The sequence below is a fragment of the Pelobates fuscus genome, chromosome 9, assembly GCF_036172605.1.
Source record: "Pelobates fuscus isolate aPelFus1 chromosome 9, aPelFus1.pri, whole genome shotgun sequence".
In the NCBI taxonomy this organism is placed as follows: Eukaryota; Metazoa; Chordata; class Amphibia; order Anura; family Pelobatidae; genus Pelobates; species Pelobates fuscus.
Genome location: NC_086325.1, coordinates 32424825 through 32443950, shown reverse-complemented (window position 1 = coordinate 32443950; position 19126 = coordinate 32424825). Strand labels below are relative to the sequence as shown.

At 37.5% G+C, this 19126-nt stretch overlaps 1 protein-coding gene across 2 annotated transcripts in view; it reads right to left on the bottom strand.

Annotated features, from left to right (window-relative positions):
- Nucleotides 1-17798, bottom strand: part of DACH2 (dachshund family transcription factor 2) — a 423481-nt gene extending 405683 nt beyond the window's left edge. For both annotated transcript variants that reach the window (XM_063431857.1, XM_063431858.1), the window contains exon 1: nt 17113-17798. In XM_063431857.1, coding sequence (XP_063287927.1) covers nt 17113-17552 — 440 coding nt within the window. In that variant the 5' untranslated portion in view covers nt 17553-17798. The remainder of the gene's footprint in view (nt 1-17112) is intronic.
- Nucleotides 17799-19126: the final 1328 nt, after the last annotated feature.

Here is a 19126-nt window from a genome sequence, read left to right as displayed (position 1 = left end):
AAATTTTATGTGCCAGAAAGCTTCTGTGTAGTGAGCTTGTTTGTGTGAGTGAGCTTGTCTGTTGAGAGGTTTTGTGTATATGGCAGTGAGCTTGTGTGGGTCAGAGAGCTTCTGTGTGTTTCATTGAGTTTGTCTGTAGTCAAATTGTGTGTGTCAGAGAGCTTGTCTGCAGTACATGCGTGGGTGTGTGCCAGTGAGCGTTTCTGTTTGTGCCATTGAGTTTGTGTGATTTATTCATATGGAACATGTATACATGTATACTGATGTCGACATGAGGATGGAGGATTGCCCTGCTTAGGGAAGTGTCTCTAAGCAGACCCAATAACAACCGACAGGGGGCAGCCTGGAGGCTACGTGGTACAGCACTGCAGCACTCATGGATTTTCTGGAGCGAGGGGCTGCAGTTAAGTAACACTATAACAGATGCCAACGCACATAAATATATAATCTATCACTATGATAAATCATATATTTAGTGCCTTAGGAGGCACCCACTGACTGACACACCCACGCCTGTTGACTGACACATCCACTGACTGACACACACACGCATTCGCACACACACACACACACTATGTGTGGGGCTGGAAATATTTTTTTTCCAGGGCTGCTTTGTATTCCCAGTCCGGCCTTGCATGTCCAGAGGTGAAATACTAAAATAATACTAAAATATGATTAATTATCCCTTTCATACTAGTAGGGGCAGGAGTGGAGTAAGGGATGTGTCATTGACACTTTCGATTAGCTAGTGAATTGACGTAGTGTAGAGGGGGTGTGTCATCTGGGCGTGCATGGCTCCAGGGCAACAGGCTGCCCGGCAAGCTGGCCAAGCAAGTCTGCCAACTCACTGAGCACTACTGAAGCTGATGAACATCCCAGGAATTTTTGCCTGGTGTATTCACTCACATTGTACTGTTCTGATATCCCCGATACAGGATACTTAAGAAAAAAACACATTGACGTAGGGGTCCAAAACTGTAACTATCCCACCAAATTCCAGACTGATGTCAAGTATGCTTTTCAGGTTGTGGGGGTTTTTTGTTTTTTTTTTTTGTTTTTTCGCTTTGAATTTCTGAAAATTCCCATTTTACTGGAAAAACCTTGATAAATTTATTCACTAAACAATGCGTTATTGAAAATCCTCCAGGAAATTGCAATTTGGTGAATTCGGCCACTATAGCTGAGCTTGATACACAGCTGATTTAAACTAATATTTTTTGTTTATTTTTAAACAAAATTCTGAGCTCCCTGGTGAATTCTTGAAATTTTACAGTTTTGTGAATAACCCTGTAAGGGCTTAGCAATCAGTAAATAACCCTGTAAACGTGTCCATTTGTGCAATAAGAGCAGATGGAAATGTCTAGGGATATATTCACTAGTTAGCGAATAACACGCATTATACAAGATATAGCAAAGATACAGCAACAACTGAAGAACAAACTATTTCGAAATCTTGGCCACCGTAGCCAAATTTTTTCTAGTCAATTTGCAACCAGCTTCAACTGACTGTTTAATGAATAGACCTTTTAGATTTTTTTCCCACGGAGCACCGGTCTCACGAGATATTGTGCATCCAGTTGATATGGAGTCTATTTTAGAACGTATTATATATAACATGACATCATAGTCTCATGTCAAAGAGACAGAGCTAGCTAGCATGCATGGTTTAAGCTAATGAGAATTTAAGCACTTACATCGGAGGAACTATTCTTGAAAGCCTTTACTTTTTATACTTTTTATTTATAAAACACCAATGTATTCTGTTACATTGAACTGCTGTTATATTCCATATCTTGTATTGTGTGAATGACAACAAATATGTTTCTGATGGCAGAAAACACATTGTGTCAGATTTGTATTTATTAGTGAATTAATTTTCTGTTAGCTTTTCCTGTTGCCACCAGAAGGCTGTTCCATGTATCCACTACTTTTTTTGTAATGTATCTATTTTCTCACAGCACAAGCATGGACAATTCTAAATAATCCTTGAAGGAAAACTATAGGGTCAGAAATAACTGTATTCCTGACCTTATTGTATAAAAAACACTATTTAGGTACTTTACCCCTCTTTGTCGTCCCCAGCCCCCCCCTTAAAAAGGCTTATGAACTAACCTATATTCCAGCGTCACACAGGTCTGTCAGCACTGGCTCCGCCCCCCGATTTGGCTCCTTGTCTGAGATTGTCATTTTTGATGATCTTAGCCAAGGAGGTGGGGAAAGGGGCAGAGCAAAATGTTCCGCTGGCTAAACAGCATCTCCTCTTAGAGATGCATTAAATCAATGCATCTCTAAGGGGGAGTTCAAGCACCTTTAGTGGTTGTCTGAGTAATAGCCACTGGAGGTGCCCCTAGGCAGTAATGTAAACACTGCCTTTTCACTGAAAAGGCACTGTGTAAATGTAAAGGCCTGCAGGGACAGGCTATACACACCAAAACAACAATATTAAGCTGTAGTTGTTCTAGTGACCACAGTGTACATATGAGTACACAAATTACGAAGGGAATACATTTTGTGCTCCTAAAAACACTTACACCTCCATTTTCTCACACAACGCAGATAATTCTGCAACAAAAACAAGCTGAAACAAAATACCTAACAGGGTCAAGTCATTATAAATACAGGAGCTATTGTGGAAAAAAGTGCCAAATATGGACCAATCACCATGGAAACCATTTCAATGTCTACATCAATTAGCACTTTGCCCCAGAATAACACCTGTTATACCTTGATACATTATAATTACAAACCTTTTAATGAGAGTTAAACAATTCCAGGGACAATGTATGTCTGTATGTGTTGGGGTTATTTTAAAAATAAATTATATTTTCAGCATTATCTGTGTGTTAAAATGCTAATTAGAAGGCTATACTACCAACGTTAACCAACTGCTTTACTGAAATGGGAATTTACTTACAAAGCTGTTTACATTGTCAGGAATTCTAAAAGAATTCCAGTGAATTTCAAATTTTAGACCATCCCAGGTTATCTATGGTTTAATTTCAACTAGTTTGCCCGCAAACTTGAAATTCTGTTTGAATTAATTTGGAATTCCAGACTATTTACATTTTAACAAATAACCATGTGCATAAAAAAAAAAAAAACAAAGAAAAAAACAGCAAATTTTAAATCTAAGGACTAGCCCAAGAAATCTGTGACAGTTGGCAAGTGTGAATTGTGTATGTTTAACCCACACTGAATCCCAAGATAAAACATTTAGCAGTAGTTATAGAGCAACCGATTCCCAGTAGATTGATAGATGACATTTCCCACCTACTATAATCATTCATTATCTGATGTTGTCATTTCCATTACAATCAAATGTTAATGTAAAAAATGCTTCGCCAAACTCACTATTTCCTATTGATTTCCTTTTTTCCAAATAATTACTCGTTCGATACAAAAGTTGACAGTCAAGCTCCGTATTAAATTACCCTTTTTTTCCACCTTTCTCTCTCCCTCTTTCTCCTTCGATGTTTATAAGCTGTTATATTTTTAATGTGGGGATTATATCATTAAGTTTGTTTGCTCCGATCCCCCAAATTCTATTTATTTTTATAAAGCCTAAAAGAACGAAGTAGATGATGTTCTAGTTTAAATGCTCCAATCTCTTTGCAGATTGCTGACAGTGTATGAGGCATTAATGCATCTGTCATGATAACAAGCCAGGAATAACAGAGAGACATCAAACTGAGCACAGAATCTATCTGAAGTGATTCATTCAGATCTGTCTCATTGATTTATTAAACACAGGGCAACATCTGCAGCCTCACACAGCCGCTTGGCGAAATTAATGCAGGATCAATTCAAATGGAAAAAAGTGTAAAAGAGATAAATCAAAATACAATTTGCATGCAGTTCCACAATCAGGCTTATTGGTGCAAATGCTCAATTTCCCTTCGAAAGCAAATGTGCCCAAACATTATGTTATCTTTTCAGAAAGGAATGATTTGAAGTGACAGAGATTTCTGCAGGTTCAGACACTGAAAGGAACAAGAGAGGAAAAGATAGAGAATAATAATAAAAAAAAAAACCGCTGAACCTTTTGAATATGCATCACGAATAGCATTAATGTGTGTGCCTCTCCCTCTCCCTGGCTAAGACTGTGGGTCCAGCCGTATGAATATAGATTAGTTTGAAGCGTCTATAAAGAAACTGAAATATTCTAAAGACTGAGGCTCCAAAATGTATTATTTTCAGGCATGCGGTGCTGTGATCGTTTCTGTTTTGTACTGAGCATCTTCAGATTCCCTGCCCTGCATTGCCTGCAATTGGTGTCTCCCCCTAAGCATTTGTCTTTCTGAGGCAGACCAGGACTGAAACGTTGGAAAGGAATCTTTATAAAAACCACACAATGATGTTTGTATTGAGTATCTTTCATTATTCTGCAAGCGGTTCAGTGTGGTTATGATAAAGATCAATTTTATTTACATGCTTTTTTGATGTAGCACTCATATTAAAATGCTTAGGAGGAACACTTTTTATTATCGGCTTTTATCACAATCCGATAAAAAGGAGCTCTGTGTCAGGTTATGTTTAATAGATAGGTGTTACTTATCTTTGTTTCTAACCAGCTTGTCCTAAAAAGTAGCACATACAGCAACTATCAGAAATGACACAGCTATTGAAACTCTGTACTTAGGTTTCATAAACTCTGTTGAAGCCTGAGCCATTGTATACAATCTGTCTGTTAAAATAAATCCCCCATCATTCACTACTAGGTAAGATCTATTCTAGATAGTCAGGTAAGAAAATATGTAGTCTACAATATAGATAGTCCACCCATAAGCTAAAGCGTTAAATGGACAATGATGTGCAAAACATTCATTACTTTGAAAAAATTGCTGCACAACAAGGACCTAAGGAAAATAAATATTGTACAGTTAAATAAAATTCCCATTTATTTTAGTTAAAGGAGCTCTCCGAGCACCATAAACACTGCAGCATATCATGGCATCCATCAATTTAAGTAGTCAAATCAGCCACTGAGCTGGCCCTACAATGCCATGATCTCCAAGGAGGCTGAGAGTGCCGACCAGCAGACCCCTGGTAAGAAGGCAAATCACTAGCAAACAGTTAGACTACAGACATTAGTCATTGGAGTGTTCTTTTAATATGAGCTCAATCACATGACGTAGAAGCCCCACTAGGAAAGCATTGAAGTGGTGAGGAAGATCATCGCGCATGCACATCAGGTCACCCGATGCTGCTCTATGAGGAGGATTGGATTGCACCATTGTGATGGCGGCCATGTCTGAGAGGCAAGCTGCGCTGGGGCAGCGCTGAAAAAAGTATGTAAATCATCTATTTTATTATTTTAAAAGGTGGGGGAGGGGGGGGAGAGGCATAATTTAGTAAGGACAAGGTCATTAAAGTGTTAAGAATACAGATTTGTATTCCTAACACTTTAGTGTTCCTTTAAGTTAAATAATAAAGCGTAGTGAATTTTTGTTAAACCACATCACACAAATGTGCTTTTATGAGTTAGTTTTTGTTTTATGTGAACCATCAGACGCAATGTTTGCTTTGAGCACTTTTAGATTGTTGCATACAGTACTTTGTTTTTGCCAATCTCAGTGAGATATACTGCTGGCACAATTCCTTCCTGCTTCCTCTCTTACAAGAAACGTTTGACGAAGGGGAACCAGGAAGGAGAGGTAGTGTACACGTACATATACATTGTGATCGTCTTGTTGTGCTCACCTCACCAAGTCCCGGTGACAATCAAATGTTATTCAATAAAGTGTACATTTTCGTTAAGTAGAAGTCAATCTAAAGTGAATTTCAAATTCATGGCTAAATTAGCAAAAATGAAAAAGAGCAGATACGGAGAAGGTTTACAAATAGACATACAGAGACACTGCAATTTTAGGGGTGTGAGTGGGGTGTGTGGCCAGGGGCAGGGAACTTCTGGGAAATATTAGGTGACTTACTAATGACAATTTATGTAACTAACATTTTGTTTTGAACAATAGCAGTGTATGTTTATTTACACAGACTAATTTCCAAATACATTTATTGTATTTTAAATACACATTACTGAGCGTATTATCAATGTGGAACTCTGGAGATACACATACAATATGGCGCGCTTGGAAAGAGAGATACGTTATCATAAAAAAAAGAGTGAGAAAGAGATTTGGGCCCAAAATAGGGAAACTTGGGAGTTATGCTGGAGGGTTCACACATTAGCATTCACATGTTAAAGCTTCATAAGAATGGATACCTGCCAAAAAAAAAAGAAACGCAAACATATACAAATGTGTTTATTTTACCATTTAAAGTGGAAAGAATTTAAAATTTAGGCGTTCCCTAATTCGCTCTCATTTGTATTAAATCAGTAGATAATATTTTTGAAATATAGCTGTATTGTTACTTTACTTTCATATACTATTTAGTAACAAAGGAGTATATTTTGGTGTTCAAAACATTACTATATATGATGGGTGTTCAAAACATTAATAACTCTTATGAGAATTTGGAACAACAAGGTAGCAACCGCTAATGATAAAGGATAAAAATGTATTTTAAAAAACTGTGAAGATTAAAAAAAAAAAGGGGGGTATATTGTAGGTAAGGAGTTTTGTAAATGTATGATAGAGACTGCTCTGAATGTCTGTGACTATCTCAAAGTCGATTCTCTAGAGCTCAACGTGTCAAACGTGCTCTCATAATGTGTTTATATGAGGAAGAAGGGATCTCTTAGAATGATGCCCCATACACCTGTCCTTCTGCAAAGGGACAACTTAAAAAATCTGTACTTTTAAAGGCTCTCTAAGTTATTCCTCTGGAGACCTAGTGTTGTGTGTGATAACGCTTCAAAATTATCAAGATTTTGCAGAGCGTTTAATCTAATGATGAGGACACTACTGCAAGACGAAAGGTTTTCAGAAAAGGTCAAATCTTTATTCTCACCAAAAAAAAAAAAATGTGTGAATATAATTCAGACCGATCATGGCCTTAGAAGACATTAAATGATTTCATCAACGTTGCTTGATCCTTTCATACATCATTCTTTAAACCAGATTAGTTCTGATCTACTTCTTGTACACACGGTACACACATCAAGGAGCATATGTAACAATCACAAACAACGAACAATGTCAGACAAACAAAAGCGATTAGCTGCATAATTCCCGATTGAAAGGCTGGTGTTTTATCACTTCTCCATGGATAAGAAAGTTGTGCTCTGGCGTAGCTGTTTATGCACCCAGCATATTAGCTCAGAGAAAGTGCACATGGCTGAATTCTGTAATTATAATCCTGGCATTATTGTTGTAATAAAAGGGTGCGCATTATCGAGTGCTTGGCTCTATTCAGCAGTCTCCATGTCTGGACCTTATTTATCCGATTAAATAAAATATTGTTGTTGTTTTTTTACAGGCCTCATTAATTTCTACGAGTCTTTTGTTTTTTAATCAGCTCGGTCGATAGCAAGTTGCATTAAATATCACCTCTCGGACAGTAAATCAGATGGAAAGCCAGTTGGAACATGTGTTGTTTGGATTGCAAGTTTAAAGGATGAACATAGGTATTGAACATATTAGTAGCGAAAAATCACACCAGCCATTATAGCTATTGGCAAAACTGTCCTATCTACATGTTTGGCTTATGTATAAAGGACAATGCTGGGGCAAAGTTCTAAAAATGGATCAATAGGTAGCAACATTCCATTGGTTTCCATGGTTACTAATTTGCCCCCTAAAATAATATTACCAGTCACTTTTACCAGATTCCCCACCAGCTCATAGATTCTTGCAAGCAAAGTTGCACTTTCACATCAAAAAACACAGTTCACATTCATGCAATTGCAAAACTTTTTTAAAGTTTTTTTTTTAAGTAGTTTTCCTTTTCTACTGACTTTTCCAAATATGTTTAGAAGTCAAGTTATTTAATTTTTTTAACCTTTGAGTGCCAGACAGAATGCTATTTCGTTATTCCACAATGGCACACAAAGGGACTATTAAGTCTCAAAGCTGCATCCAATATTCGTAAAAAAACGAGTTTGACATTAAATGAATGACACATTTTTAATGTTGAAAGATTAGAGTCATGAATTAATGTTTGCAGTGGAGGCGGTATTAAATGTTCACTGTTCTATAATATTGGTGGAAAAAAAACAGCGCCAATGGCTTCTAGTTCTTCCCTAATGTGCGCATTTCATAATATAATTCACAATGCTACACTTTCTAGGAAATCAGATCTTAGTAGAGAATCTGTATATGTGGGACATTTTCAAACTATAACTGAGGTGTAGGACTGTAGCACCCATGACCCTCAGTTACATATAATTAAAGCTGCAAACTTAAAGAATTTCAACTTAAAAAAAATAAAATATCACAAATGTCCCTACGTCATCAAGTTTACAAAAAAGATATATAGAAAAGGCTGCAAGTAACAGCGTTCAACCCTAAACATTGTTAATTTTCCTTTTTTTAAAACGAGGTAAATAAGACAGGTTATTATTCAGGATATCCAGGAAGCTACAGGTCAGACTCAGGTCCCCCCCCCCCATGTTTTCTCTCCATGCCTGTGCCACAAATGTGTATACCCTGCCCTTGTACAATGCTGTAGAGCCTGCACGTAGTAACATTATTAATAATAAAAAAAGATAATGTTTTAATAATCAGGAATGTGACTACAATAAACTGGTAGATCGTTTTGTAAAAGTAGATCACAGTTTATAGATTTAAGCATTTCTACGGTTTCTTTATGGAACACTTGTAAAGTCCATTAGCTCAGTGCTGCAGACTGGCGTGTGCAATGCTCTGTCACCTGCTTGCAATTAGCTCCAAAACCCCTTTCTCAATGACACACACAGCATGCTCTCAGACCAAAAATACTGGCAACGTCGTTAATAATGCGATTTGCATTTACCTTGTCTAAGAAAGCATTTACAGTATTTATTATTTTAAGGACGCGTTCTGTCCATTCACTTTGCAGTAAATTTTTACATTTTCTGCGTTATAATATGAAACAGTGGATCAACAATTTTCTCATGCTCAGCTCCTGGACAGATGGAAAAATAATCAACAAAATAATTAGAACGGAAATAGCCCCCAACTACGTTTGAAACTGGACAGTTTTAGAATTCAGAGTAATGTACAGGCTAAAAGACACTGCGTATACTTCCTTTTCTCATGTCAAATTTTAGTGCGTTGATAAAAGGTAGTTATATAGAGAGCAAATTTTGCACCGAACACAGAGAATTCTGAGTACACTAATATGCAGTTTGACAGACAAAACAAGACTGATTTTGAAGATTTTGATAAAGCGTCTTGCTAGAAGAGTTCACTAAGGGGTTAATTCATAAAATGTCAGATTGCAGCTAACTAAAAGCTGATTGTTAAAATAAAACTAGGCAAAAATAGCTGACCTGGAAAAATTCTCCAACTGAGCTATAGAATTCCTAGCTCTGCTATTTTAGCCTGAAACGCGACATTTGGGTTTTAATTCACTACAATTAAGAATTACGTGAATTAAAAAAAATCCCTGAGTGTCATGTTATCTTGAGTGATATTTAAACATATGGCCAGCCACCTCAAGATGACACAAGGAAGAATAGGAGGCTGAGGGGGACCCCCTTTATCTCCATCACTACATCACATTATTGGAAGTTTGTGTCCCATAACTTAAAACATTCAAAGCTACAGTATTCTTTGCTTTAATACAACAATTCTACATTCGATTGCAGTTAAAACATAAATATTTTTTTCACATTGTTGCTGCAGTCATTTTATTTAGGAAGTGAACATGTTTAACACTTTGATCACCAATTGAGTGACACTAATCCTCAATGCACTCAGAGAGTTACTTTAAAAAAAGATTGTGCTTACAATGTCAACAATGTCAAATATAGTGACAAAACTCAGATTTGTAAAATAAACAGAATTACACTAAATTACAGTTTATCAGACAAAAACACTTGTAATTAATAAAATATATTTTGACAAATCAGCTTGTATTGCGAGTTGCATACCAAACCTACACTTTAAGCCAAGTTTAGATGTGTATACTTAGCATCTTCATACAGGGTGTTCCTAAGCTTCTCATTCTAACCCTTTAAAAAATGTCCTACCACGTGTACGCTAGACTTCCTTGTCACCTGCTGTTGGGGCATGACAAGATTGTAAGTATTTTTTTGCACAGCAAAAAATAAATAAAATAAAAACACCTGTATTTTTAGTAGTATCGCAGTGTCACTGCGGTATTCAGCGGTCTAGCACTATGATGACAATAGCAGATCATGCAAAGAATATAAATCACTCACACAAGAACAAATTTTCTTTTTGAAAACCGTATGCAAAAAAACACAGATAATTTTTTCTATAATTCTGGGTTATCTTTTAGAAATTGACACACGTTTTTATCATCATCAATGATGATGCTTAAACAATGTATTCAAGAGAATCTGCAAAGAGTTATGTATTGTGACAAAGTAAAATGATCGATCTATTATCTAATATCCCATTCTTAAAATTAGACTAGATCAACTGAAAATTTCTGACATTAAATTCCTATAAGAATAAAATTCTATAATATGATTGTTTTTGTAATCTGGTTCTCTGTATGAACAATCTGTTAAAGTACACACTATGTTTTTTTCTTTACTGAGTAAGAGTTGAAGTTAATTAAAAAATAATTTAAAAATTTAGGCTACAGTAGGCAAGCAGTTACCATGGGGGATTTGAAGAATTTTTCCAAATTTGATGTTTTTGGCCTACATTTTGCTATTTTATTTTCAAATCATAATAATTTAGTGTTTACTGAATAAACCGCACTGTAAACAATAACTATTGAAAAACTTTGTTTTTTTATTTGTGCAAACGAATGAAAATATCATTCCAAGTGCAGCCATAACGTATATTTACTAAAATTACGCTTTGCTAAGAGTTTAGAAGGAACTGCAATTTTAAGGCCAAACTAGTCAATTTGCAACAAATGTCCTACTTAGCTATATCTACAGCTGTGCTATTCAGGCCTACGACTTCTTTATCAATGCCTCTTGATTGCCAATTTAGGGATTAAATCGGTAGCCTATAAATAACATGCAGACTGATTCACTTCCAGTCACTTAATGCAAATAAAAATATTTTTGCCCAAATAGGTAAGTGGTTTTATTTGTATAAATAAAAATAAAAATTTGGGGGGTTTTTTGGTTATAAAGTCTAAAACGTATTGTCTAAATATTCATTAAACAGGTGTTAGTATTGAGATTTATTTCCCAGTGAAATTATTGATTACACTGTATAACCAGAGGGTATGTGTGAGCAACTCACAGTATACAGCAACAAGAAATTTGTTTGATTGATTTTCTGTTCCTTGATCTTACATTTTAAATAAAAGGGTCAGAGTTCACACTTGTGACACAGTATCCCACCAAGCGTTAGGCAGGTTATTGGGTCACAAGGCGAGAATCCATTTGGTGAAAGAATAAGGATGGGGGGAGCAGAGTTAGGGATGCTGTAGGTGTAGGATATGAATTTGCTAATTTCTCTAAATATTTGCACCACACATTGGGATCTATTTACTAAATCAGAATCTATAGACAATTGATAAGGAAATTACACATTACAGGCTATCCTAGATTTAGCTGAAAATGTTTTTTACTCTCTCTAGCTCTTTATTCACATCAGTATTTTGGACATTAATTTTCATTCCTTGACAATTCTCCACAATTCATGATTTAGTAAATAAACCCACCTGAAATGATACACCTTAAAAGTCTAATGCCACATAACCCGCTGTATATTACATAACATTGAACTATTCTAACACGCTTCTGGCTTGCAGAGTAAAAAATATCTTCAAATGATCACAATAGTTACTGATATAAATGACATCAAAATATTTAGTTACATATAGTGTCATGGTCTATTTTTTGTAAATAGACAAAGTCTGAACGTAACCCTTCAACTGCCAGGCAGGTTTGCAATATACACGTGTTCTGCTTAAATATACATGTATTTTATTTTGTTTCTGATTTGGGTACTGCGGTTCATGCTTTTCAACAAAAGACTTTTCTGCTAAAGGGTTAAAATCAAATAAAAAAATAAATCTAAATTTAAATTAGCCAAGAATCACTTGCCCGGACATAAAGAGTTAAATAAAGAACTACATGGGGCAACTTAACATGTACAACTTAACATGTAAAAAGAATATTTGCAGAAAAGATTATTTAAGCACAGTATTTTTTCTACTCTTGCAAATCTGCAGATATGAATATATATATATATATATAATATTACTTTCAGAGCGGTTTAGTGTCTACAAACTTTGCAGAAAAACAAACAATACTAAGAAAATTGCACCGACTGATCATTTTCATTTAAAGTTGGCACCTGGCACGACGGATGGTAAAATAAATACAGTTTAATTAAGAATAATCAGCACCAGCTCTTGAATGCGTTATAAGGAAAAAGAAATTCTCCTCAATATTGTGTCGTTATGTTTCTTAGAACTGTGTATATCACACATTGTGTACACAGGGAAAAGCCCTTTGAAATTACATCTGTGAAGGTTTACATAACCTAATGAAATATTTTAAACAGAGCATCTTCTTTATGTACATTATAGCATAGAAGATCCCAAGTACTTGACATGACAGGGCAACATTTGCCGTCATTAAAAATGTAAACGATCGAACATCTCTAAGTTGCCATCAATGTACAGAGCTTTTTCTCTTTTAGTGATGCAGTGCAAGTAGTCAATGCATCTTAAGAACAGCCACCCTCCTGCCTGTGGCAGCCTTCCTAACTCCCTCGCTTATAGGGAACCTCTTTCTCAAGAGGCATCCCTACAGAGAACATCTGCTTCTATCAGCCTCCCTAACCCACTCGCCTATTGAGAACCGTTGCTTGTTTTAGCCTCCCTAACTCGCTCAATTATAGGGAAACTTTGCTTGTCGTAGCCTAGTTAATCCATCTTGTTTAAAGGGGACCTCTATTTGAGGCTACCTCTCTAAACCACACACATATCCTTTAGTTCCCACAACCACACTCACTAACAGTCATCTACCGCAAGTTTCCTGCGCTCAGCAGCTATGTCACTCAAAGGTAAGATTTTTCGGATCTCCATTTTAACCCTCTAAGGACCAATGATATTTGATGTCATCATCTCAACCTGGACCTCAAAGCACCTGTGCCATCATGGAATGTCAATCACAACAACATTTTTTATTTAGAAAATATTCAACTTGGAAGGATACATTGAGAATTCTCTTGTTTACAAGTATGTCATGAGGACATTCCAATTTGATAAAGGATCTTTAAAGATCACTTTGTTATGATAAAATGATATCGTAATTGGTCCGTAGGGAAGGCAATTATAAATTATATACAATTCAAGGCTCCTTTATCTAACATACTGCCTTGAGGCCATTTTTAAAGAGACTCTCTGTAACATAGAGATCTAGTGATCTTATTTGCATGCAACTTGTCTCGATTAAGGCCCCCTTAGCCAATGAACAACAAACTAAAATGTTATTGGTCACCGACAAGCAGTCTGCCACCCCATACAAATAATGAGTGCATCACTCGCTCATATACGCAGTAAAGTTCTGTAATCCACACACAGTTGGTCAGACACTCACGCAATCAGTCAATCACATACATACACTCTGTAAGGTGTTCCTATTCACTCACAAGGCAATTTGTCCTCATCAAATGCAGTAACGGCTCACATGCTGTTGTAAGTATAAAAACGCCCCACTTGGACAGCCTCTGGCAAAATCTAACTTTCCTTTCAGGCTAACATCCCCATCACCATATGTCCAAGCAGATTTAATGAACCATACATTTTATGTTAACCCTATATCGGAGAGAGCAACTGCATGTGTATATTACATTTTTCATCTATAACCAACAATCACGGCTGAATTCTATCTCATATTCTCAGTATCACTAGGTTACAATGTAGCACACATTTATGTAGGGATAGGGAAGCATAGAGCGTATTCCTGGGAAAATCTACATAATGGATATACAATAGTATATGCAAAAATACATAACTGATTCTACTTACATATTTTTACCAGGAAATTAAAAACTGTATTCCTTGTGATGTATACATAGTGGGTGGTGTAATTCTCTTAGTTGTATATTTAATCAAGTACAGGTTGGCAGTAAGTTTTAGGAAAATATGAATGATGTGTACACAGCAGGTACGCAATTTTTAACTACCGTATATACAGAGAGCAACACAGCAGGCATATGTGAACCCGTGATTATTATATCAAATTAAGCTATGCTGTCAGATACTATATATATATATCATATGCAAGAGATATCATATGCAAGAGTGGGGCACTGAATAAAATAAATATACAAAATAAGTGAGAGAGAGTTTTGCATGTGTAAATGCAATGGGGTCTGCGAACTAAACAATAAAGAGTAGTTAGTTGAAAATTGACTTGCAAAATGTAGGCCAAAATAGGCGAATTTGAAACAAATATCTGATTCAGATTGGTCTAAGATTTTTATTTACAAATTTGGAAACTCGTGACTACTGTTTGGTTAATAAACCTCTATGTGTAATAAAATGAGTGCCATTGGCAAAGCTTAAGAGATACAATCTAACAGTTGAGAGATTATAGTGGGATGAGCAATAGTTAGTATATTATAGATACCGTAAGTGTGAGATGTCATACGATTGTGTGAAGCATGAAGAATGATAAATATCAGATAAGGATCCACATAATGAAACATTAAATGCGCGGTGCATGTTCGCATTGTGAAGGGGAATATTATAAAATAAAAGGAAACGGTTTTATAATTTCTTTATGTATGTAATCAAGGTATACATGCTCATTGTACACCCAGTAAATGGGTAGAGCACTGTGTGCATACCAATAAATGAGATTTACAAAATATGAGTTTATACGAATTATATAACTTGTTACCTGTGTACGTATACCTCTGGCCATACTCAGAAGATATTCAAAAGGGACTTTTATACCTATGACTATGGAACAGATTTAGAGCTGCTTGCTCTATAGGTGTATGCAATATATGACAGGTGTAAACTCATCTGGTAGGAATGTGGGTATAGCATACATGATGGATATACACTAAGCGATGTTGGCATTCTGTACCCAGGAGGGCATGCACAATACGATTTGTGTTGATACCTCCACAGCCGTCACATGCTAAGATAGGTAGCTATACACATGAAGTGTGGTACGCTACGTATTACATCTTAGTATTCCAATTCATGTGTTGAATGTCCATGTTTATATACATTAGTACAGATAAGTGTATATAAAGCAGTGTACATAGTCATGTACAGATTATTATGATTTTCATACAAAATTATAGATTTATGGTATATTTGAGCACTTGTGCACACACAGAGTAAAACAAATTTAACAGGTGATTGTTTTGTAAACTTAGCATCTGATATACACCTGTGATAATGTGAACAATGTAGTGTAAACACAACAAATGGAAAATAAATGACATACATACAGGGAAGACCTTACTCAAGTGTTTAACTGGTATACAATATAAGCCTGCATACAGAGATAATTATCCAGTTTAATAAAACTTGAGTACAAGGAATATACTCATATAGTATATGGCATGATTAACATGTGTGTTTATATACACAGTTTAGAAAGTATGTAGTGGATGCCCATATACACATTTGCAACTGGCATATGATGTATGTCTATACGTACAATATTTTAAGTTATGTATGCCTTCATGATATACAGGCTGCATACACTACTTGCTCATAAACCTTTACAGGAAATGTCTATTTTCATTGTACTGCTGGTGTTCCCATATAAACAACACATCATGGGTGTAATGTAGGGCCATATTCTGAGCAGATGTCGGTATGTCCTCATTTACTGTAAACAATGGGGCATAATATATGCTGGTCACATTTACACAACATGCTATGTATACTTCTGTACATGAACACAGCTTGTACACAATGTAAGCACATGTGCATAGGAAAGTTTGACAATCATGCATCCAGGGTACCAAGCAAAAAGTTATGCCCACTTACACTGTATATATACTATGTGCATCCATGAGTTATGTACACAGAGTAGTGTACACGTTCAGGACAATCTGGTACTGTCATTCCTGTCCACCAGTGTGATGATGCCAATCTCTACTGTCAGACCTGTCCACCAGTCCAATTTCAAGCACGCTCAATGACCACACTGTACATAAGAGTAAACATACACCCACAACCTGACCAATTATTGGAGTATTTTCACACTCAATGTTATGTCCATACTCAGTCCATGCAAACTTTAGGACATGGAGTGTACACTCAATGCAGTACCCACATTCAGGATAATCACATCCACTCTCTTACAAGTCATTGGAACATACACTCAGTATATATTCAGGGTAACACTCTATATATGTAATGGTAATGCCAAGTCCCACTCAAGGCAGACTTGGCATGTGGGTATACACTCAGAGCGGCGCTCACATTCACAGTCAGTATACACTAACTTTGAATTGGCAGTGTGGCAGTGCACACACTCACTATAAGTAAACACACTCACGTTGAACTGGCATTGAGTCAGAGAGGGTATGTACACTCACTCTCTGACTTGGACTTGAATAGTACACTCACGATTCACCCATAACAACTAACCTGGCATTTAGTTATACCATTAATATGGACACAGTTTAACACTCTCTGACTTGATTATACACTGAGCATATAACATTAACTCTCACTTACCTTTATTGGAGAATTCACTAATTATACACTCAGTGTATCCCTCTCTGACCAGGCACTGAAATATACATCATATATACACCCAGTTTAACCCTCTGGAAGCGGGCATTGAAGTATAGACTCATTGTGCGCCCAGTTTAACCCTCTGTGCCCTAGCATTAAAGTATACCCAGTTTAACCCTCTGTGTCCTGGCATTGAAGTATACCCAGTTTAACCCTTTGTGTCCTGGCATTGAACTGTACCCAATTTAACCCTCTGTGTCCTGGCATTGAAGTGTACCAAATTTAACCCTCTGTGTACTGGCATTGCAGTGTACCCAGTTTAACCCTCTATGCCCTGGCATTGAAGTGCGCCCAGTTTAACCCTCTGCATCCTGACATTAAAGTGTGTCCAGTTTAACCCTCTCTGACCTGGCATTGGTGCAGTCGTTGTACAGGGTCTCGAAGTCCCTCCTGGTGATGAGCTTGCAGCGGTTGACCCCAGGCTGAATGGCCCCCAGTCCCCGGAGCACCCGGACCTGCTCCACCGTGCACACCACCGGCGTTATATCCAGTCTCTTGAGCTTAGTGTAGACCGTGTGCAGCCCCCCGACCAGGTGCTTGAGGAACAAGTCAAAGACCTGGGGCAGGCAGATCAGCTCCTGCCCCTCCAGCACGAAAGAAGCCACCTTCACCCCGTGCAGGTCCACCATCCGGCACTCACTGCTGCTGCTGGCCACGGGGCTGGGGCCGGAGCCCATGAAGCTGCTCAGCATGCCCAGCCTGGGGGACTCTGCTGGGCTGGAGTACAGACCCCCTGAGCCTGGGGTGGAAGTTGCCCCCATGACTGGAGGGGGTGCAGACACAGCCATGGGCTCTGATCCTGGATCCACTGTGCTGCCTGGCAGAGGATGCTGCTCCACTGTGCTGCCTGGCCGGGGATACAGTGCTGGGTGGCTGGGTGGCAGTGCTGCCTGGCTGGGATACTGCTCCTGCAGTGCTGCCCTGGCTGGGGATGCAGTGCTGCCCTGGCTGAGGATGCAGTGCTGCCTGGCTAGTGGGGATGCAGGGTTGCCTGGCTGGGATGCTGCTCCTGCTGTCACTCACTCACTCACTCTCTAACTGTGTGCACTAGTCCAGCGCTGGGAGCATGTACAGGGAGGGCTGCAGCCAGGCAAAGCTGACACCCAGGGCAGCCAATGGCAGAGCCATGTGCAGGATGGGACCTTCCCTCATTGGTGAAGAGTGGGCTGGGGTGGGACAACTCTTTGTCATTGTACCTGAGCCATAGGGACACCATGTGTCCCATCTCTGCACAGGCAGTTTGGAATAGTAAGCACTGCATCCTCTAGCTGGCACTTAAAGGGTTACTGCATCAGTTTACACAAGTACAGCATCCATGCTGAGTGAATGCAAACATTCTATATTTTTTAATTTGTTTGATGTTTTTGAGCCTTTGTATGGCATGGGATATTATTATATAAGAATCCAAGACATGTATTCTGTAAATAAAAAAAAAAAGCTGCTCTATTCGGTTTTGCATAATTAAAGTAAAACATGGGAAGGAATAAATGATAGCAACAAAAGTTAAACAAAAACAAGTTATAAAGTTATGATAACTAAAGTATTAATTAAGTTAGACTTTTCAGTTCTATTAAAAAAAAAAGGAAAATAATCTCCCACATATTTATTTAACTCCTGCAGTGCTTGGCAGAATGATATTTTGTTTCCTATATCACATACCTTTGACTTTTTATTGAAACTAAAGGTGCTGAGAACTTTTTATAAACTATATATCTTATATTATTAATTATTAATATTTGCACGACCAATGGCATTGTATTAACGCCAAAATGGTAAGTCCAAAAATGCATATATTTTTTTTTTACATATGATTAATTGGTGCGAAATATATGCACTTAAATTATATTTGCGCGAATATTACCTTAGCTTTCATTAGCTGTAAAACTGGCCACAGCAGCTAAAGAATATCTATCTCCTTTTTGCCCATGCTTAGGGCTGCGGCCCTGGGCACCTTGCAGGGTTAAACCACTTTCACACAGCGTAACCCCAAAATTATACCCTTGGCACCTCTCCTCCATCATACATACTGTTATTTACAATTTACGGCCAGAATATTACTGAGCATGATAGGAGTTGTATTCCATCGGAGTATGCAATGTGTTGCACGCTATTTGATGGGATATAAATTCCCAACAATGTGGTTTGTGGTTTGTGGTTTTTATTCTTCCTGAATTCGGCACATAAGAAGGGCAGAAGTCGAAAACTATTACTGATTATCTTTTTTTCTTTATTAGGGAGTTAGAGAGTTAAATTACTTCGGGATCATGGCAGCAGAATCTTTGACACAGTGTGTGCAACTCACCCAGCCATGGGCTGGGGTTTGCATGCTGAGTGTGCTGACACTAGATGCAAAAGTTGGACA